General features: G+C 48.9%; 1 protein-coding gene across 1 annotated transcript in view; it reads left to right on the plus strand.

Annotated features, from left to right (window-relative positions):
- gas6 (growth arrest-specific 6) overlaps nt 1-12,781 on the plus strand; it is a 29,479-nt gene extending 16,698 nt beyond the window's left edge. Inside the window, 8 exon segments of the mRNA XM_065022534.1 lie at nt 4,180-4,298; nt 5,146-5,264; nt 5,508-5,697; nt 6,005-6,169; nt 6,258-6,426; nt 7,703-7,845; nt 9,926-10,133; nt 10,932-12,781. Coding sequence (XP_064878606.1) covers nt 4,180-4,298; nt 5,146-5,264; nt 5,508-5,697; nt 6,005-6,169; nt 6,258-6,426; nt 7,703-7,845; nt 9,926-10,133; nt 10,932-11,083 — 1,265 coding nt within the window. The 3' untranslated portion in view covers nt 11,084-12,781.
- The last annotated feature ends 10,515 nt before the right edge of the window (nt 12,782-23,296 follow it).

The raw sequence follows: 23,296 nt of genomic DNA on the forward strand, positions 1-23,296 counted from the left end.
TACACCAAGACCTGCCTAGGTGAGCAGTCCACCAAAAACACATGACTCAGTACTGACACATTATATACACCAAGACCTGCCTAGGTGAGCAGTCCACCAAAAACACATGACTCAGTACTGACACATTATATACACCAAGACCTGCCTAGGTGAGCAGTCCACCAAAAACACATGACTCAGTACTGACACATTATATACACCAAGACCTGCCTAGGTGAGCAGTCCACCAAAAACACATGACTCAGTACTGACACATTATATACACCAAGACCTGCCTAGGTGAGCAGTACACCAAAAACACATGACTCAGTACTGACACATTATATACACCAAGACCTGCCTAGGTGAGCAGTCCACCAAAAACACATGACTCAGTACTGACACATTATATACACCAAGACCTGCCTAGGTGAGCAGTCCACCAAAAACACATGACTCAGTACTGACACATTATATACACCAAGACCTGCCTAGGTGAGCAGTCCACCAAAAACACATGACTCAGTACTGACACATTATATACACCAAGACCTGCCTAGGTGAGCAGTACACCAAAAACACATGACTCAGTACTGACACATTATATACACCAAGACCTGCCTAGGTGAGCAGTCCACCAAAAACACATGACTCAGTACTGACACATTATATACACCAAGACCTGCCTAGGTGAGCAGTCCACCAAAAACACATGACTCAGTACTGACACATTATATACACCAAGACCTGCCTAGGTGAGCAGTCCACCAAAAACACATGACTCAGTACTGACACATTATATACACCAAGACCTGCCTAGGTGAGCAGTACACCAAAAACACATGACTCAGTACTGACACATTATATACACCAAGACCTGCCTAGGTGAGCAGTACACCAAAAACACATGACTCAGTACTGACACATTATATACACCAAGACCTGCCTAGGTGAGCAGTCCACCAAAAACACATGACTCAGTACTGACACATTATATACACCAAGACCTGCCTAGGTGAGCAGTCCACCAAAAACACATGACTCAGTACTGACACATTATATACACCAAGACCTGCCTAGGTGAGCAGTCCACCAAAAACACATGACTCAGTACTGACACATTATATACACCAAGACCTGCCTAGGTGAGCAGTCCACCAAAAACACATGACTCAGTACTGACACATTATATACACCAAGACCTGCCTAGGTGAGCAGTCCACCAAAAACACATGACTCAGTACTGACACATTATATACACCAAGACCTGCCTAGGTGAGCAGTCCACCAAAAACACATGACTCAGTACTGACACATTATATACACCAAGACCTGCCTAGGTGAGCAGTCCACCAAAAAACACATGACTCAGTACTGACACATTATATACACCAAGACCTGCCTAGGTGAGCAGTCCACCAAAAACACATGACTCAGTACTGACACATTATATACACCAAGACCTGCCTAGGTGAGCAGTCCACCAAAAACACATGACTCAGTACTGACACATTATATACACCAAGACCTGCCTAGGTGAGCAGTCCACCAAAAACACATGACTCAGTACTGACACATTATATACATGTAATACATACTATAATGTATAGAATACATTATATACAGTGCATTCAGAAAGTATTCAGACCCCTTGACTTTTTCCACATTTTGTTACGTTACAGCCTTGTTCTAAAATGGATTAAAAATAAAACCGTATGTCATCAATCTACCCACATACCCCATAATGACAAAGTAAAAACAGGTTTTTAGAAATATTTGCAAATGTATTGAAAATAAAAAACAGATACCTTAATTACATAAGTATTCAGACCTTTTGCTATGAGACTCGAAATTGAGCTCAGGTTGCATCCTGTTTCCATTGTTTCCATCATCCTAGAGATGTTTCTACAACTTGATTGGAGTCCACCTGTGGTGAATTACATTGATTGGACAAGATTTAGAAAGGCACACACCTGTCTATATAAGTTCCCACAGTTGACAGGGAATGTCAGAGCTAAAACCAAGCCATGAGGTCGAAGGCATTGTACGTGGCGCTCTGAGACAGGATTGTGTCGGCACAGATCTGGGGACCGGTACCAAAACATTTATGCAGCATTGAAGGTCCCCAAGAACACAGAGGCCTCCATCATTCTTCAATGGAAGATGTTTGGAACCACCAAGACTCTTCCTAGAGCTGGCTGCCCGGCCAAACTTAGCAATCGGGGGAGAAGGGCCTTGGTCAGGGAGGTGACCAAGAACCCAATGGTCACTCTAACAGAGCTCCAGAGTTCCTCTGTGGAGATGGGAGAACCTTCCAGAAGGACAACCAACTCTGCAGCACTCCACCAATCAGGCCTGTATGGTAGAGTGGCCAGACGGATTCTCGCTTGGATTCTCTGGTATGATGATACCAAGATTGAACTCTTTGTCCTGAATGCCAAGGGTCTGGAGGAAACCTGGCACCATCCCTACGGTGAAGCGTGGTGGCACCATCCCTACGGGGAAGCGTGGTGGTGGCACCATCCCTACGGTGAAGCATGGTGGTGGCAGCATCATGCTGTGGGAATGTTTTTCAGCGGCAGGGACTGGGAGACTCGTCAGGATGGAGGGAAAGATGAACGGAACAAAGTACAGAGAGATCCTTGATGAAAACCTGCTCCAGAGCGATCAGGACCTCAGATTGGGGAAAAGGGTTCACCTTCCAACAGGACAATGAGTCTCTGAATGTCCTTGAGTGGTCCAGCCAGAGCCCGGACTTGAACCCGATCAAACATCTCTGGAGAGACCTGAAAATAGCTGTGCTGTGACGCTCCCCTTCCAACCTGAGAGATCTGCAGAGAAGAATGGGAGAAACTCCCCGACTACAGGTGTGCCAAGCTTGTAGTGTCATACCCAAGAAGACTTGAGGCTGTAATCACTGCCAAAGTTGCTTCAACAAAGTAAAAAGTTGGAAAACTTCATTTAAAATGAATACATTTTGAATGCAGTGCGTGTGTAGCTAGTCTAGTGGTGCAGCCAGCTGTCTTTCATACATACCAACACACACACTGTCATACACACGCCAGTGGAGGCTGGTGGGAGGCGCTATAGAAGGACCGGCTCATTGTAATGGAATGGAGTCCAACGTGGTGTCCATATGTTTCATGTTTTTGGATACTAATTCCAGTCATTTACAATGAGCCTGTTCTCCAATAGCTCCTCCTACCAGCCTCCACTGACATACACAATCTCTCTTTCACACTCTGAGACACACACAGACCACTGCCACACACACACACACAGACCACTGCCTCGACTGCCAAAGTAAGCTGTTAGCACGTCATCTTTTTATTTATAGTCAAAACATTCTGTTAAATGTTTTTTTACAAGACCGATCTCTATCTGCACGACATCCTCTCCTGCCAAACGCTCAATGGTCCTTATAAATGTCATTGGGAAATGTAATCCTAGTCTTTTATTTGTCAAACAAGTTTGTTCCTGTCTTGCATACAACTTACTGAGAGAGAAGGGAGGGAAAGAGAGGGATGAAGGGAGGGAAAGAGAGGGAGGGAGGGAAAGAGAGGGAGGGAGGGAGGGGGAGGGAGGCGGTCACAGAGTTACTCTTTAGAAGAACTAACATTTATCCATCCGTATCATAATAAACCTCATGGCCTTCTAAGGCCATTCAGACAGACTGGGACAGACGTTCTGGCTTCATCCCAAATGGTTCCCCATTCCCTATGTAGTGCACTACTTTAGACCCCGGATGTAGGGGAATAGGGTGCCATTTGGGACATGGTTCAGTTGACATCAGGAGAGATCTAAGTCAGGAGTTGTTCCTCCATCTGTTGATGCTGATAACATTTTAGAGATGTTGTTTTTCACTTCAGTGGTTTTCTCCCCCAGCCTTGTCTGGGGGTTGTAGTTCCAGAGATGGACCAATGGACACCCTTCTCTCTGTTTTTTTCTCCCTCCCTCTCTCTCTCTCTCTCCCCCCCTCTCTCTCTCTCCCCATCCCTCTGTTTTTCTCTCTCTTTCTCCCCCTCTCTCTCTCCTCCTCCCTGTTTTTCTCTCTCTCTCTCCTCCCTGTTTTTCTCTCTCTCTCCCTCTCTCTGTTTTTTCTCTTTCTTCCCCTCTCTCTCTGTCTCTCTCTCCCCCTCCCTGTTTTTTCTCTCTCTCCCTCCCTCTTTCTCCCCTTCTCTCTCTCCCCCTCTCTGTTAGATGTGGACGAGTGTGAGCAGGGAGTGTGTGAGGAGTGTGTGAACACACCCGGTAGTTTCCGGTGTTTCTGTGACGGTCGGCAGGGCAAGAAGTTGAGCCACGACCTCAGGAGCTGTCAGGTAAAAAGTCCCCACTCACATTATCAAGACCCGTAGAAAACATGATCAAGACCCATAGAAAACATTATCAAGACCCGTAGAAAACATTATCAGGACCCGTAGAAAACATTATCAGGACCCGTAGAAAACATTATCAGGACCCGTAGAAAACATGATCAGGACCCGTAGAAAACATTATCAGGACCCGTAGAAAACATTATGAGGACCCGTAGAAAACATTATCAGGACCCGTAGAAAACATGATCAAGACCCGTAGAAAACATGATCAAGACCCGTAGAAAACATTATCAGGACCCGTAGAAAACATGATCAAGACCCGTAGAAAACATTATCAGGACCCGTAGAAAACATTATCAGGACCCGTAGAAAACATTATCAGGACCCGTAGAAAACATTATCAGGACCCGTAGAAAACATTGTCAAGACCCGTAGAAAACATTGTCAAGACCCGTAGAAAACATGACGAAGACCCGTAGAAAACATTGTCATGAAATCAGAGTAGATAGCCAGAGTGAATTAACTGCTGCAACACTATACTCTCTCCCCCACCTCTCTCTCCCCCACCTCTCTCTCCTCCCCCTCTCTTTCCCCCATCTCTCTCCTCCCCCTCTCTCCTCCCACCTCTCTCTCCCCCACCTCTCTCCTCCCCCTCTCTTTCCCCCATCTCTCTCTCTCTCCCCCCCTCTTTCCCCCTCTCTCTCCCCCCCCTCTCTCCCCCCCTCTCTCTCCTCCCCCTCTCTTTCCCCCATCTCTCTCTCCCCACCTCTCTCCTCCCCCTCTCTCTCCTCCCCCTCTCTTTCCCCCACCTCTCTCTCCTCCCCACCTCGCCCCCCCTCTCCCCCACCAGGAGATCACTACATGCGTCTCTCTCACCATGAAGAGGAACTCCCGTTCTCTCTACCTGGGCCGAATGTTCAGCGGAGTCCCAGTGGTCAGGCTACGCTTCCGCAGGAGAGTCCAGACTGGGTAGGCCTTACCTTTAACCTCTAACCTTTTAACCTTACTGCAGGAGAGTCCAGACTGGGTAGGCCTTACCTTTAACTTCTAACCTTTTAACCTTACCAGTCTCCTGAGGTTTCAACCTCTTTTCCAAGAGACCTGGAAAGATGCCAGCAAGGAAAAAGCATTTTAAGGGTTCATAGTTCCAACCATAGTCTTGTACCATTGTAGAGTTATATTACATCCTGTCTTTGTCTCTCCCTCCTCTAGCTTCTCAGCTGAGTTTGACCTCCGTACCTTTGACCCAGAGGGGGTCATATTCTTCGCTGGTGGTCACCTGAACAGTTCCTGGATTGTTCTTGCAATGCATCATGGGAAACTGGAGCTGCAGCTGAGGTACGGGGCGGTCAGCCGGGTCACCAGCAGCGGGCCTGCCGTCAACGATGGACAGTGGAGAAAGGTCAGAGGTTATTCTGGGGTTTACAAGGTGGGGGGGGGGTGTAATTTATGGGTTGGGTCTCAATAGTCTAAAGTGGCATCTCCTCTCCTGAGGGGTCGTTGACTCAGTGGTGCATCCCAAATGGCCCCCTATTCCCTATGTAGTGCACTACTTTTTGGAGGAGGTGTTACTGGTGACCTGGTCAGAATGTGTGCTGTATAGGAAGTAGGATATCATTCAGGACTGAGACACTGTAGGATAAGAACGTGTCAAATGTTGTTGTTTTTTTTAACAATTTGACCTCCTGTCTTTTCTGATTGGTCTGTAGATCTCAGTGGAGGAGCAGGGGCGGAGTCTGGTGATTAAGATTGACAGGGAGGCAGTGATGAAGATAGCTGTGAATGGAGATCTGTTCACCCTGAAGAAAGGCATGCATGAACTCAACCTGACTGTAGGGGGCGTCCCTTTCAAAGAGGACAGTCTCATCAACCAGGTTAGAGGGGGTGGGGTCTGTTCTCTCTAGAATCTCTGTTATGGGGAGATGTGCGTGTTGTGTTCTCTGCCTAATGTGTGTTCTCCAGGTGAACCCGAGGTTTGATGGCTGTATGCGTGAGTGGCGCTGGTTAACCGGAGAGGATACGTCCATTCAGGAGACCATCAGGTCTAATGACAACATGCAGTGTTTCAGTACAGAAAAGCCCGGAACCTATTACCCTGGGACAGGCTTCGCTCTGTTCAACATCACATACGGTGGGTCTGTGTGTGTGTGTGTGTGTGTGTGTGTGTGTGTGTGTGTGTGTGTGCACGTCTCTATGCATCTTCTGATTTGTATGTATCGTTTACACATTGACCTGTGTGTGTATAACCACATCTCTCTCCCCAGCAGAGTCCCAGTCTCTGAGTATCCAGCTGACTCTCATCTCTCTCCCCAGCAGAGTCCCAGTCCCTGAGTATCCAGCTGACTCTCATCTCTCCCCAACAGAGTCCCAGTCTCTGAGTATCCAGCTGACTCATCTCTCTCCCCAGCAGAGTCCCAGTCTCTGAGTATCCAGCTGACTCTCATCTCTCCCCCAGCAGAGTCCCAGTCTCTGAGTATCCAGCTGACTCTCATCTCTCCCCAGCAGAGTCCCAGTCTCTGAGTATCCAGCTGACTCTCATCCCTCCCCAGCAGAGTCCCAGTCTCTGAGTATCCAGCTGACTCACATCTCTCTCCCCAGCAGAGTCCCAGTCTGAGTATCCAGCTGACTCATCTCTCTCCCCAGCAGAGTCCCAGTCTCTGAGTATCCAGCTGACTCATCTCTCTCCCCAGCAGAGTCCCAGTCTCTGAGTATCCAGCTGACTCTCATCTCTCCCCAGCAGAGTCCCAGTCTCTGAGTATCCAGCTGACTCTCATCTCTCCCCAGCAGAGTCCCAGTCTCTGAGTATCCAGCTGACTCTCATCTCTCCCCAGCAGAGTCCCAGACTCTGAGTATCCAGCTGACTCATCTCTCTCCCCAGCAGAGTCCTAGTCTCTGAGTATCCAGCTGACTCTCATCTCTCTCCCAGCAGAGTCCCAGTCTCTGAGTATCCAGCTGACTCTCATCTCTCTCCCCAGCAGAGTCCCAGTCTCTGAGTATCCAGCTGACTCTCATCTCTCTCCCAGCAGAGTCCCAGTCTCTGAGTATCCAGCTGACTCATCTCTCTCCCCAGCAGAGTCCCAGTCTCTGAGTATCCAGCTGACTCTCATCTCTCTCCCCAGCAGAGTCCCAGTCTCTGAGTATCCAGCTGACTCTCATCTCTCTCCCCAGCAGAGTCCCAGTCTCTGAGTATCCAGCTGACTCTCATCTCTCTCCCCAGCAGAGTCCCAGTCTCTGAGTATCCAGCTGACTCTCATCTCTCCCCAGCAGAGTCCCAGTCTCTGAGTATCCAGCTGACTCTCATCTCTCTCCCCAGCAGAGTCCCAGTCTCTGAGTATCCAGCTGACTCTCATCTCTCCCCAGCAGAGTCCCAGTCTCTGAGTATCCAGCTGACTCATCTCTCTCCCCAGCAGAGTCCCAGTCTCTGAGTATCCAGCTGACTCTGAGACCAGCCTCCACTGTTGGGGTTCTATTGGCCCTGGTTTATCAGGACAGCGTCCCTCTCTCCATCTCTCTCTCCGACTACCACAGAGACAACCAGGAGTGGCGGGAGGTGAGAGGTTACTTGGCCCGACGCTGTCGGTCTGTCTGACTCAATTTGCTTTATTGGCATGAAGTAACAATGTAGATGTTGAGAAAGCTTACTTTGGAGATTTACAATATTAACATAATTAAAATAATAATAATCAATATTGTCAGGGACAACAGTAACAACAATAATCAAGGGTCAAAATAACCATTGAACGATAATAACAATGGAGGACATGTGCAGGTTGGTTGATCAGTCAGACACTGGCAGGCAGCAATGTAGTGCTCTGCCAACTCACAGCTCTCTGCGTCCTCCCCCAACAGGACGGGTAGCCTATCCTCATCAGAGAGGTCTTTGAAACCTTGAATAAGGGTTTCATATTTGGGGAAATTAAACTCTAATTGTTTTATATTTTTTACATTTTGTCAGGAAATGCAGGTCCGTCTCAGGTTCTGCTGTTGTGTCGATTTAGGGCCAGATAGCACTGCATTGTGTTTTTGTTTCCCAGTAAGCAATGTAGTTTTGTTTTGACTGTGTTGTAATTTGGTTTATTCTGATTGATTGAATGTTCTGGTCCTGAGGCTTCAGTGTGTTAGTAGAACAGGTTTCTGAACTCAGGACCAGCTGGATGAGGGGACTGAGGCTTCAGTATGTTAGTAGAACAGGTTTGTGAACTCAGGACCAGCTGGATGAGGGGACTGAGGCTTCAGTATGTTAGTAGAACAGGTTTGTGAACTCAGGACCAGCTGGATGAGGGGACTGAGGCTTCAGTATGTTAGTTGAACAGGTTTGTGAACTCAGGACCAGCTGGATGAGGGGACTGAGGCTTCAGTATGTTAGTAGAACAGGTTTCTGAACTCAGGACCAGCTGGATGAGGGGACTGAGGCTTCAGTATGTTAGTAGAACAGGTTTGTGAACTCAGGACCAGCTGGATGAGGGGACTGAGGCTTCAGTATGTTAGTAGAACAGGTTTGTGAACTCAGGACCAGCTGGATGAGGGGACTGAGGCTTCAGTATGTTAGTAGAACAGGTTTCTGAACTCAGGACCAGCTGGATGAGGGGACTGAGGCTTCAGTATGTTAGTAGAACAGGTTTGTGAACTCAGGACCAGCTGGATGAGGGGACTGAGGCTTCAGTGTGTTAGTAGAACAGGTGTGTGAACTCAGGACCAGCTGGATGAGGGGACTGAGGCTTCATTATGTTAGTAGAACAGGTGTGTGAACTCAGGACCAGCTGGATGAGGGGACTGAGGCTTCAGTGTGTTAGTAGAACAGGTGTGTGAACTCAGGACCAGCTGGATGAGGGGACTGAGGCTTCAGTGTGTTAGTAGAACAGGTTTGTGAACTCAGGACCAGCTGGATGAGGGGACTCTCTTCTTTGCTCAGCTCTTGGTATTGCAGGGCTTGGTAATGATATGTCACTGTATGTTTCTAAAACTGAATTGTTTTAAAAAGTTTTTATTAATGGATATTGGTCTAATTCAGCCCTGCATGCATGGCTGCCTGACTCGCTGTCTGACTCTGACCTTTCTCTGTCTGACTGACTCTGACCTCTCTCTGTCTGTCTGACTGACTCTGACCTCTCTCTGTCTGTCTGACTGACTCTGACCTCTCTCTGTCTGTCTGACTGACTCTGACCTCTCTCTGTCTGTCTGACTGACTCTGACCTCTCTCTGTCTGTCTGACTGACTCTGTCCTCTCTCTGTCTGTCTGACTGACCTCTCTCTGTCTGTCTGACTGACCTCTCTCTGTCTGTCTGACTGACCTCTCTCTGTCTGTCTGACTGACCTCTCTCTGTCTGTCTGACTGACTCTGACCTCTCTCTGTCTGACTGACTGACTCTGACCTCTCTCTGTCTGTCTGTCTGACTCTGACCTCTCTCTGTCTGTCTGTATGAATTCATGTTTTGTTTGTCTTGAGTGTGATGTCTGTCTCGCTCTCTTTCTCTGTCTGACTGACTGTCTCTGTCTGACTCCAACTCTGTCCGTATTAATTCATGTTTTGTTTGTCTCGAGTGTGATGTCTGACTGTCTGTTTCTCCCCCCCCCAGTATGTCCTGGTCTCTGTGGGTGATGTCTGACTGTCTGTTTCTCCCCCCCCCCAGTATGTCCTGGTCTCTGTGGGTGATGTGATCGTGGCCAGCGCCCCGACCTTCCTGTGTGATGCAGAGGTTCATGAGGTCAATGTGACGGTCAGTGGGAACCTGACCATACTAGAGGTGGACGGTCAGCCTGGACAGAGTCACACCACACCTGGACAGGAGACGGTTGACCTCAGCCTGCCTTCAACCACCTTTATAGGAGGGCTCCCCGGTGAGTTAGACTGGTATAGGAGGGCTCCCCGGTGAGGTAGACGGGTATAGGAGGGCTCCCCGGTGAGTTAGACGGGTATAGGAGGGCTCCCCGGTGAGGTAGACGGGTATAGGAGGGCTCCCCGGTGAGGTAGACTGGTATAGGAGGGCTCCCCGGTGAGGTAGACGGGTATAGGAGGGCTCCCCGGTGAGGTAGACGGGTATAGGTGGGCTCCACGGTGAGTTAGACTGGTATAGGAGGGCTCCCCGGTGAGGTAGACGGGTATAGGAGGGCTCCCCGGTGAGGTAGACGGGTATAGGAGGGCTCCCCGGTGAGGTAGACTGGTATAGGAGGGCTCCCCGGTGAGGTAGACTGGTATAGGAGGGCTCCCCGGTGAGGTAGACTGGTATAGGAGGGCTCCCCGGTGAGTTAGACGGGTATAGGAGGGCTCCCCGGTGAGTTAGACGGGTATAGGAGGGCTCCCCGGTGAGTTAGACTGGTATAGGAGGGCTCCCCGGTGAGTTAGACTGGGTATAGGAGGGCTCCCCGGTGAGGTAGACTGGTATAGGAGGGCTCCCCGGTGAGGTAGACGGTTATAGGCAGAGGGAGACATGTAACACACACTCATTACTACTGTACTCTAGACAAAGAGCCCCACACATACACACATACACACATCACAGTTCAACATGGAGCTGGACGTGGTGAGTTGGTCACACACACACACACACACACACACAGTTTCGCCATTACCATTAACCACTTCTCCTGGTGTCATTAATTTCCGTTCTGACCTGTGACCTCTAACCCCTGTACCAGACGTGCCCCTGGTGTCTACCCTGGTGTCGTCGTTCTACCGCGGCTGCATGGAGGTGACGATCAACGGCCTGGCTCTGGACCTGGACGAGGCCTTCCACAAACACAACGACATCCGCTCCCACTCCTGTCCTCTGCTGGGGGGGGCCTTGTGACCGCTGCAGTCCCCTTCAGCCCCGTCCTCACTGGAGCAGGGGGGAGTTGCCCCTAGACACTGATCTTGGGTCAGTTTGACATTTCCCCCACAGATGGTTAAGGTTAGGATTAGGGGGAGTGGAAGCTGATCCTAGATCTGTAGCAAGGGGAGACTTCACCCCGTCCACCATAACCCACAGGGCCTTAATCTAAGCAAGGAATGAGTCCCAAATAGCACTCTATTCCCTATATGACCCCTATGGGTTCTGGTCACAACTAGTGCACTATTTAGGGAATAGGGTGCCATTTGGAATGTACCCAGGAGCTGGCCGAGTGGCCAACCCTTCTCCAGACCTACCCTCTTCCCGACCAACCCTCCTCCTGACCAACCCTCCTCCCGACCTACCCTTCTCCCGACCTACCCTCCTCCCGACCAACCCTCCTCCCGACCAACCCTCCTCCCGACCAACCCTCCTCCCGACCAACCCTCCTCCCGACCTACCCTCCTCCCGACCAACCCTCCTCCCGACCAACCCTCCTCCCGACCCTCCTACCTAACCCTAACACTTCCCCAGACCAACCCTCAGTCATTCTGCCCTCAGCGTGATTGAATGTAGGAGCAGCACTCTCACATCTGAGGTTGCAGGTGCGTAGGAAAATTCAGTGATATCTTGAAAACAAAAATCCAATATTTCACACGGCTCTTGACAGTATGTTTTAGTGTAATGAGCTCATGTATCGGCCTCACGGCCTTCATCAGAGCTCACGGTGATCAAACTGGATCCATAAGTGGAATAACTGGCAGTACTCCAGAATAGGTTTGGTCAACTGACCCAGTCCATTGTGGAACAAACCCTATAAGGTGTGTGGGGGTGTAATTCAGTAGCACAAGGCTTTGTTGTTGTAAAACTTGCACACCATCGCAGGTGAAAATGGACTGAGTTTAATAAAAACATCTGTTCGGTGCTTTTCCAACTTAATGCAAACTTAGTCTACCTGTAATTTAGCTCTGCACACTGCCTACAGATTACAGCATAGGGCTCTGCCTTCTGTTAATATGACCCCATTAAAGACCCTTCCTTCCCCTCCCAAACCATGCTTCTAGTCCTCCGCAATTACATCCGCCCACCGTCAGCCAATGAAACACTCCATTACTGTTCCCCTTTCACATGCCCCGCCCTCCTTCCCTCAGTATCACCAATCAGCACACGCCAGGAACACACTTTAAGCCAATCAGACAAGGCTAATTAACATGCAGTAACCAATCAGACACACAGGGGAGGGCATCAAGAGCACTGCTTCACCACACTGAGCTACTGAGAGAATAGGAGTGGAAGTGTTGTAATATACTGTATGTGTAAATAATGTGATGCTTTTTAGAAAAAAAGACAAAAGGAAACAAATAAAGACCTGAACGCATTGAGATAATCACCCAAAACAGTTTCACTTCTCTACAGAATGTCAGAACAAACAACATCTTTCATCATTTCATTAGGCCAGAAAGGGCTACAGTATTTCCTCCTCTGGGATCTAGAGTTTGTGATGAGTTTCACAATGGAGCGATCGATGCTTTTCTCTTCTGTGTTGTGTGTTTATTATACTATAGGTTTGTTTGGCTGCTGATTTGTTCTCCTGTCTTTTAGTCTTTACGTCCCTGATCACATCAATTCAGTCTGATTTGAAAACGTAATAAAGATGATGACATGGGAGTTTTAAAACTGGTTGTGGAGAGATTTATTTTTAGTATATATTTTTTTTCATTGTGCTGCTCATTATGTCTTAGCCCAGTGTGACCATGATAATGTCCCAAATGGGACCCGATGTAGTCCACTAGTTTTGAACAGGGCCCTGGTCATCAGAGCTGAACACTGCAACTACATCACATGACCACTAGGTGGAACCAGAAGCGTAATAACAAATCACATGGTTCAGTCAGTATTTTTTATCATGTAAAACATTTTAATACCGGGATCCCACCACAGTGAGAGAAGTTGGTTCACATTTCAAACATTTGGTTCTCCTCTCAATTTATGTTCCAGTTAATCACTGACCCAAGCCCTTCCTAATCTCTGAACCAAGCCCTTCCTACTCTCTGAACCAAGCCCTTCCTACTCTCTGACCCAAGCCCTTCCTACTCTCTGACCCAAGCCCTTCCTACTATCTGAACCAAGCTCTTCCTACTCTCTGACCCAAGCCCTTCCTACTCTCTGACCCAATCCCTTCCTACTCTCTGAACCAAGCCCTTCCTACTCTCTGAACCAAGCCCTTCCTACTCTCTGACCCAAGCCCTTCCTACTCTCTGAACCAAGCTCTTCCTACTCTCTGACCCAAGCCCTTCCTACTCTCTGACCCAATCCCTTCCTAATCTCTGAACCAAGCCCTTCCTACTCTCTGAACCAAGCCCTTCCTACTCTCTGAACCAAGCCCTTCCTACTCTCTGACCCAAGCCCTTCCTACTCTCTGACCCAAGACCTTCCTACTCTCTGAACCAAGCCCTTCCTACTCTCTGAACCAAGCCCTTCCTACTCTCTGAACCAAGCCCTTCCTACTCTCTGACCCAAGCCCTTCCTACTCTCTGAACCAAGACCTTCCTACTCTCTGAACCAAGCCCTTCCTACTCTCTGACCCCCTTCCTACTCTCTGAACCAAGCCCTTCCTTCTCTGAACCAAGCCCTTCCTACTCTCTGAACCAAGCCCTTCCTACTCTCTGAACCAAGCCCTTCCTACTCTCTGACCCAAGCCCTTCCTACTACTCTGAACCAAGCCCTTCCTACTCTCTGAAGCCCTTCCAAGCCCTTCCTACTCTCTGACCCAAGACCTTCCTACTCTCTGAACCAAGCCCTTCCTACTCTCTGAACCAAGCCCTTCCTACTCTCTGAACCAAGCCCTTCCTACTCTCTGACCCAAGCCCTTCCTACTCTCTGAACCAAGCCCTTCCTACTCTCTGACCCAAGCCCTTCCTACTCTCTGACCCAAGCCCTTCCTACTCTCTGAACCAAGCCCTTCCTACTCTCTGAACCAAGCCCTTCCTAATCTCTGAACCAAGCCCTTCCTACTCTCTGACCCAAGCCCTTCCTACTCTCTGAACCAAGCCCTTCCTACTCTCTGACCCAAGCCCTTCCTACTCTCTGAACCAAGCTCTTCCTACTCTCTGAACCAAGCCCTTCCTACTCTCTGAACCAAGCCCTTCCTACTCTCTGAACCAAGCCCTTCCTACTCTCTGAACCAAGCCCTTCCTAATCTCTGAACCAAGCCCTTCCTACTCTCTGAACCAAGCCCTTCCTACTCTCTGACCCAAGCCCTTCCTACTCTCTGAACCAAGCCCTTCCTACTCTCTGAACCAAGCCCTTCCTAATCTCTGAACCAAGCCCTTCCTACTCTCTGACCCAAGCCCTTCCTACTCTCTGAACCAAGCCCTTCCTACTCTCTGAACCAAGCCCTTCATAATCTCTGAACCAAGCCCTTCCTACTCTCTGACCCAAGCCCTTCCTACTCTCTACAGCAGTGTGTATATAACTCTCTCTCTAATTTCTATTTCAGTTTGGACACACCTACTCATTCTAGTTTTTTTTTGTGTAACTATTTTCTACATTGTAGAATAATAGTGAAGACATCAAAACTATGAAATAACACATGGAAACATGTAGTATCCAAATATGAGATTCTTCAAAGTATCCGCCCTTTGCCTTGACAGCTTTGCACACTTTTGGCATTCTCTCAACCAGCTTCATGAGGTAGTCACCTGGAATGCATTTTAATTAACAGGTGTGCTGTAAGTTCATTTGTGTAATATCTTTCCCTCTTAATGCGTTTGAGCCAATCAGTTGTGTTGTGACTGGCTGGGGGTGGTATACAGAATATAGGCCTATTTTGTAAAATACCAAGTCCATGTTATGGCAAGAACAGCTCAAATAAACAAAGAGAAACGACAGTCCATCATTACTTTAAGACATGAAGGTCAGTCAATACGGAACATGTCAAGCACTATGATGAAATTGGCTCTCATCAGGACCGCCAAAGGAAAAGAAGACCCAGAGTTACCTCTGCTGCAGAGGATAAGTTCATTAGAGTTACCAGCCTCAGAAATTGCAGCACAAATAAATGCTTCACAGAGTTCAAGTAACGGACACATCTCAACATCAACTATTCAGAGACAGGCCTTCAAATCAAATGTTATTGGTCACATTCACATGTTTAGCAAATGTTAATGCAAGTGTAGCGAAATGCTTGTGCTTCTAGTTCTGACAGTGCAGTAATATCTAACAAATTCACAACGACTGCCTTACACACCCGAATGTAAAGGGATGAATAAGATAATGTACATACATATATGGATGAGAGATGGCCATGCGGCATAGGCAAGATGCAGTAGATGGTACAGTATACATGAGATGTGTAGGATATGTAGACATTATTAAAGTGATTAGTGAAACCTTTATTACATCCATTTATGAAATGTATTGAAGTGGCCAGAGATTTGAGTCAGTATGTTGGCAGCAGCCACTCAATGTTAGTGGTGGCTGTTTAACAGTTTGATGGCCTTGAGATAGAAGCTGTTTTTCAGTCTCTCGGTCCCAGCTTTGATGCACCTGTACTGACCTCGCCTTCTGGATGATAGCGGGGTGAACAGGCAGTGGCTCGGGTGGTTGTTGTCCTTGATGATCATTTTGGCCTTCCTGTGACATCGGGTGCTGTAGGTGTCCTGGAGAGCATGTAGTTTGCCCCCGGTGATGCGTTGTGCAGACCTCACTACCAATCTTGAGAGCATTACGGTTGTGTGCGGAGCAGTTGCCGTACCAGGCGGTGATACAGCCCGGAAGGATGCTCTCGATTGTGCATCTGTAAAAGTTTGTGAGTGTTTTAGGTGACAAGCCAAATTTCTTCAGCCTCCTGAGGTTGAAGAGGCGCTGTTGTGCCTTCTTCACCACACTGTCTGTGTGGGTGGACCATTTCAGTTTGTCCGTGATGTGTACACCGAGGATCTTACAATGTTCCACTTTCTACACTACTGTCCCGTCGATGTGGATGGGGGGCTGCTCACTCTGCTGTTTCCTGAAGTCCACAATAATTTCCTTTGTTTTGTTGAGTGAGAGGTTGTTTTCCTGACACCACACTCCGAGTGCCCTCACCTCCTCCCTGTAGGCCGTCTCATCGCTGTTGGTAATCAAGCCTACCACTGTAGTGTCGTCCGCAAACTTGATGATTGAGTTGGAGGCGTGCGTGGCCACGCAGTCGTGGGTGAACAGGGAGTACAGGAGAGGGCTGAGAACGCACCCTTGTGGGGCCCCAGTGTTGAGGATCAGCGGGGTGAAGATGTTCCCTACCCTCACCACCTGGGGGCGGCCCGTCAGAAAGTCCAGGACCCAGTTGCACAGAGTGGGATCGAGACCCAGGGTCTCAAGCTTAATGACGAGTTTGGAGGGTACTATGGTGTTAAATGCTGAGCTGTAGTCAATGAACAGCATTCTTACATAGGTATTCCTCTTGTCCGGATGGGATAGGCAGTCTGTGGACCTCTTGGGGCGGTAAGAAAATTGGAGTGGGTCTATAGGGTATCAGGTAGGGTGGAGGTGATATGGTCCTTGACTAGTCTCTCAAAGCACTTCGTGATGACAGAAGTGAGTGCTATGGGGCGATAGTCATTTAGTTCAGTTACCTTAGCTTTCTTGGGAACAGGAACAATTGTGGCCATCTTGAACCATGTGGGCACAGCTGACTGGGATAGGGATTGATTGAATATGTCCGTAAACACACCAGCCAGCTGGTCTGTGCATGCTCTGAGGACGCGGCTGGGGATGCCGGCAGCCTTGCAAGGGTTAACACGTTTAAATGTTTTACTCACGTTGGCCACGGTGAAGGAGAGCCCACAGGCTTTGGTAGCGGGCCGTGTCAGTGGCACTGTACTGTCCTCAAAGCGAGCAAAGAAGTTGTTTAGTTTGTCTGGGAGCAAAACGTCCGCGACGGGGCTGGTTTTCTTTTTGTAATCCGTGATTGACTGTAGACCCTGCCACATACGTCTCTTGTCTGAGCCATTGAATTGCAACTCTACTTTGTCTCTATACTGACGCCTTGCTTGTTTGATTGCCTTGCGGAGGGAATAGCTACACTGTTTGTATTCGGTTATGTTTACAGTTGCCTTGCCATGATTAAAAGCTGTGGTTCGAGCTTTCAGTTTTGCACGAATGCTGCCATCAATCCACGGTTTCTGGTTAGGGAAGGTTTTAATAGTCACAGTGGGTACAACATCACAGATGCACTTGCTAACAAACTCCCTCACGGAGTCAGCGTATACATCAATATTATTGTCTGAGGCTACCCGGAACATGATCAAAGCAATCTTGAAGCGTGGAATCTGATTGGTCAGACCAGCATTGGATAGACCTGAGCACGGGCGTTTCCTGTTTTAGTTTCTGTCTATAGGCTGGGAGCAACAAAATGGAGTCATGGTCAGATTAGCTGAAGGGAGGGTGGGGGAGGGCTTTGTATGCATCGCGGAAGTTAGAGTAGCAATGGTCCAGAATGCTACCAGCCCGTGTCGCGCATTCGATATGCTGATAGAATTTAGGGAGCCTTGTGGCCTCATGGGCAAATTTCTACAGGGCACCAACAATAAGAAGAGACTTGCTTGGGCCAAGACACACGAGCAATGGACATTAGACCGGTGGAAATCTGTCCTTTGGTCTGATGAGTGAAAATGTTAGATTTTTGGTTCCAACCGCTGTCTTTGTGAGACGAAGAGTAGGTGAACGGATGATCTCCACGTGTGGTTCCCACCGTAAAGCATGGAGGAGGAGGTGTGATGGTGTGGGGTTGCTTTGCCGGTGAACTGTCAGTGATTTATTTAGAATTCAAGGCACACTTAACCAGCATGGCTACCACAGCATTCTGCAGCTATATGCCACCCCAGCTGGTTTGCGCTTAATGGGACTATAATTTTGTTTTTCAACAGGACAATGACCCAACACACCTCCAGACTGTGTAAGGGCTATTTTACCAAGAAGGAACGTGATGGAGTGCTGCATCAGATGACCTGGCCTCCACAATCACCCGACCTCAACCCAATTGAGATGGTTTGGATGAGTTGGGACCACAGAGTGAGGGAAAAGCAGCCAACAAGTGCTCACCATATGTGGGAACTCTTTCAAGACTGTTGGAAAAGTATTCCAGGTGAAGCTGGTTGAGAGAATACCAAGTGTGTGCAAAGCTGTCATCAAGGCAAAGGGGTGGCTATTTTGAAGAATCTAAAATATATTTAGATTTGTTTGACACTTTTTTGGTTACTACATGATTACATATGTGTTATTTCATAGTTTTGATGTATTCACTATTATTCTACATTGTAGAAAATAGTTTTTTTTTAATAAAGAAAAACCCTGGAATGAGTAGGTGTGTCCAAACCTTTGACTGGTACTGTATATGCACTTTATATATATGAAGATTAAACAAGACTGTTAATAACCATTATAGGAGATACAGTAGGTCTATAAGTTACTGGGATCACCAGTCTGGTGGTATATTATAACATAGGAGATACAGTAGGTCTATAAGTTACTGGGATCACCAGTCTGTTGCTATATATATAATGTTATATACACTATATAGTTAGAAGACTCTAAAAGCTACTGGTTCAGTTTAATAATTGCACATGATAGTTTGATAAATACTGTGGACAGTCAGCCTGGAAGTCTAGAGACAGAAACTGTTGAAAGGTAAATATCTGTATAACATCCACGATAAAGGCAATCGGTCAATCCATGATTATTATAACAACGTTATAAGCATTTCAATATTGCTATTAACAGATTGATAAATAACATGCCAGAGTGGGGTAGTTGGGGTCTAACCTAGAGGGGCAGAGTGGGGTAGTTGGGGTCTAACCTAGAGGGGCAGAGTGGGGTAGTTGGGGTCTAACCTACAGGGGCAGAGTGGGGTAGTTGGGGTCTAACCTAGAGGGGCAGAGTGGGGTAGTTGGGGTCTAACCTACAGGGGCAGAGCGGGGTAGTTGGGGTCTAACCTACAGGGGCAGAGTGGGGTAGTTGGGGTCTAACCTACAGGGGCAGAGTGGGGTAGTTGGGGTCTAACCTACAGGGGCAGAGTGGGGTAGTTGGGGTCTAACCTAGAGGGGCAGAGTGGGGTAGTTGGGGTCTAACCTAGAGGGGCAGAGTGGGGTAGTTGGGGTCTAACCTACAGGGGCAGAGTGGGGTAGTTGGGGTCTAACCTAGAGGGGCAGAGTGGGGTAGTTGGGGTCTAACCTACAGGGGCAGAGTGGGGTAGTTGGGGTCTAACCTAGAGGGGCAGTGTGGGGTAGTTGGGGTCAACCTAGAGGGGCAGAGTGGGGTAGTTGGGGTCTAACCTAGAGGGGCAGAGTGGGGTAGTTGGGGTCTAACCTACAGGGGCAGAGTGGGGTAGTTGGGGTCTAACCTAGAGGGGCAGTGTGGGGTAGTTGGGGTCTAACCTACAGGGGCAGAGTGGGGTAGTTGGGGTCTAACCTAGAGGGGCAGAGTGGGGTAGTTGGGGTCTAACCTACAGGGGCAGAGTGGGGTAGTTGGGGTCTAACCTAGAGGGGCAGAGTGGGGTAGTTGGGGTCTAACCTACAGGGGCAGAGTGGGGTAGTTGGGGTCTAACCTACAGGGGCAGAGTGGGGTAGTTGGGGTCTAACCTACAGGGGCAGAGTGGGGTAGTTGGGGTCTAACCTACAGGGGGGTAGAGTGGGGTAGTTGGGGTCTAACCTACAGGGGCACAGTGGGGTAGCTGGGGGTAGTTGGGGTCTAACCTACAGGGACAGAGTGGGGTAGTTTGGGGTAGTTGGGGTCTAACCTACAGGGGCAGAGTGGGGTAGTTTGGGGTAGTTGGGGTCTAACCTACAGGGGCAGAGTGGGGTAGTTTGGGGTAGTTGGGGTCTAACCTACAGGGGCAGAGTGGGGTAGTTTGGGGTAGTTGGGGTCTAACCTACAGGGGCAGAGTGGGGTAGTTTTGGGGTAGTTAGTTGGGGTCTAACCTACAGGGGCAGAGTGGGGTAGTTGGGGTCTAACCTACAAGGGCAGAGTGGGGTAGCTGGGGGTAGTTGGGGTCTAACCTACAGGGGCAGAGTGGGGTAGCTGGGGGTAGTTGGGGTCTAACCTACAAGGGCAGAGTGGGGTAGCTGGGGGTAGTTGGGGTCTAACCTACAGGGGCAGAGTGGGGTAGCTGGGGGTAGTTGGGGTCTAACCTACAGGGGCAGAGTGGGGTAGCTGGGGGTAGTTGGGGTCTAACCTACAAGGGCAGAGTGGGGTAGCTGGGGGTAGTTGGGGTCTAACCTACAAGGGCAGAGTGGCAGTAGCTGGGGGTAGTTGGGGTCTAACCTAGGGCAAGGGCAGAGTGGGGTCTAACCTAGCTGGGGGTAGTTGGGGTCTAACCTACAGGGGCAGAGTGGGGTAGCTGGGGGTAGTTGGGGTCTAACCTACAAGGGCAGAGTGGGGTAGCTGGGGGTAGTTGGGGTCTAACCTACAGGGGCAGAGTGGGGTAGCTGGGGGTAGTTGGGGTCTAACCTACAGGGGCAGAGTGGGGTAGCTGGGGTAGTTGGGGTCTAACCTACAAGGGCAGAGTGGGGTAGCTGGGGGTAGTTGGGGTCTAACCTACAAGGGCAGAGTGGGGTAGCTGGGGGTAGTTGGGGTCTAACCTACAAGGGCAGAGTGGGGTAGCTGGGGGTAGTTGGGGTCTAACCTACAAGGGCAGAGTGGGGTAGCTGGGGGTAGTTGGGGTCTAACCTACAAGGGCAGAGTGGGGTAGCTGGGGGTAGTTGGGGTCTAACCTACAGAGGGGCAGAGTGGGGTAGCTGTGGGGTAGTTGGGGTCTAACCTACAAGGGCAGAGTGGGGTAGCTGGGGGTAGTTGGGGTCTAACCTACAGGGGCAGAGTGGGGTAGCTGGGGTAGTTGGGGTCTAACCTACAAGGGCAGAGTGGGGTAGCTGGGGGTAGTTGGGGTCTAACCTACAAGGGCAGAGTGGGGTAGCTGGGGGTAGTTGGGGTCTAACCTACAAGGGCAGAGTGGGGTAGCTGGGGGTAGTTGGGGTCTAACCTACAGGGGCAGAGTGGGGTAGCTGGGGGTAGTTGGGGTCTAACCTACAAGGGCAGAGTGGGGTAGCTGGGGGTAGTTGGGGTCTAACCTACAGGGGCAGAGTGGGGTAGCTGGGGGTAGTTGGGGTCTAACCTACAAGGGCAGGCAGAGTGGGGTAGCTGGGGGTAGTTGGGGTCTAACCTACAAGGGCAGAGTGGGGTAGCTGGGGGTAGTTGGGGTCTAACCTACAAGGGCAGAGTGGGGTAGCTGGGGGTAGTTGGGGTCTAACCTACAGGGGCAGAGTGGGGTAGCTGGGGGTAGTTGGGGTCTAACCTACAAGGGCAGAGTGGGGTAGCTGGGGGTAGTTGGGGTCTAACCTGCACTACATTAATAGATGATTATTAAAGTCCAGAGGTCTTCACTCTGTCATGGCTTATCTGTCTGTGAGGTGTCTTCTGCTACATTCTCTGGCCTGGTCCAAAAACACGCCCTAGCCCCTTGTCTCCTAGCCCATAATCTCTTAGTCCCTAGACTCCTAGTCCCTTCTAGTTCTTACCTCGTTGTTGTGTGGAGTTCTGGATTAATCTGATAGCTGGGTAAGAAGCAATGATTGGAAGGGTATATGGAGGCCATATCTGATTGATTGGAAGGGTAGATGGAGGCCATATCTGATTGGTTGGAAGGGTATATGGAGGCCATATCTGATTGATTGGAAGGGTATATGGAGGCCATATCTGATTGATTGGAAGGGTATATGGAGGCCATATCTGATTGATTGGAAGGGTATATGGAGGCCATATCTGATTGATTGGAAGGGTATATGGAGGCCATATCTGATTGATTGGAAGGGTATATGGAGGCCATATCTGATTGATTGGAAGGGTATATGGAGGCCATATCTGATTGATTGGAAGGGTAGATGGAGGCCATATCTGATTGATTGGAAGGGTAGATGGAGGCCATATCTGATTGATTGGAAGGGTAGATGGAGGCCATATCTGATTGATTGGAAGGGTAGATGGAGGCCATATCTGATTGATTGGAAGGGTAGATGGAGGCCATATCTGATTGATTGGAAGGGTAGATGGAGGCCATATCTGATTGATTGGAAGGGTAGATGGAGGCCATATCTGATTGGTTGGAAGGGTATATGGAGGCCATATCTGATTGATTGGAAGGGTATATGGAGGCCATATCTGATTGATTGGAAGGGTAGATGGAGGCCATATCTGATTGATTGGAAGGGTAGATGGAGGCCATATCTGATTGATTGGAAGGGTAGATGGAGGCCATATCTGATTGATTGGAAGGGTAGATGGAGGCCATATCTGATTGTTGGAAGGGTAGATGGAGGCCATATCTGATTGATTGGAAGGGTAGATGGAGGCCATATCTGATTGATTGGAAGGGTAGATGGAGGCCATATCTGATTGATTGGAAGGGTATATGGAGGCCATATCTGATTGATTGGCCATATCTGAATTGGGGTATATGGAGGCCATATCTGATTGATTGGAAGGGTATATGGAGGCCATATCTGATTGATTGGAAGGGTATATGGAGGCCATATCTGATTGATTGGAAGGGTAGATGGAAGGGTAGATGGAAGCCATATCTGATTGGATGGGCCATATCTGATTGATTGGAAGGGTAGATGGAAGCCATATCTGATTGATTGGAAGGGTAGATGGAGGCCATATCTAATTGATTGGAAGGGTAGATGGAGGCCATATCTGATTGATTGGAAGGGTAGATGGAGGCCATATCTGATTGATTGGAAAGGGTAGATGGAGGCCATATCTGATTGATTGGAAGGGTAGATGGAGGCCATATCTGATTGGTTGGAAGGGTAGATGGAAGCCATATCTGATTGGTTGGAAGGGTATATGGAGGCCATATCTGATTGATTGGAAGGGTAGATGGAAGCCATATCTGATTGATTGGAAGGGTAGATGGAAGCCATATCTGATTGATTGGAAGGGTAGATGGAAGCCATATCTGATTGATTGGAAGGGTAGATGGAAGCCATATCTGATTGATTGGAAGGGTAGATGGAAGCCATATCTGATTGATTGGAAGGGTAGATGGAAGCCATATCTGATTGATTGGAAGGGTAGATGGAAGCCATATCTGATTGATTGGAAGGGTAGATGGAAGCCATATCTGATTGATTGGAAGGGTAGATGGAAGCCATATCT

Source organism: Oncorhynchus nerka, linkage group LG2 (genome assembly GCF_034236695.1).
Source record: "Oncorhynchus nerka isolate Pitt River linkage group LG2, Oner_Uvic_2.0, whole genome shotgun sequence".
Taxonomy (NCBI): domain Eukaryota; kingdom Metazoa; phylum Chordata; class Actinopteri; order Salmoniformes; family Salmonidae; genus Oncorhynchus; species Oncorhynchus nerka.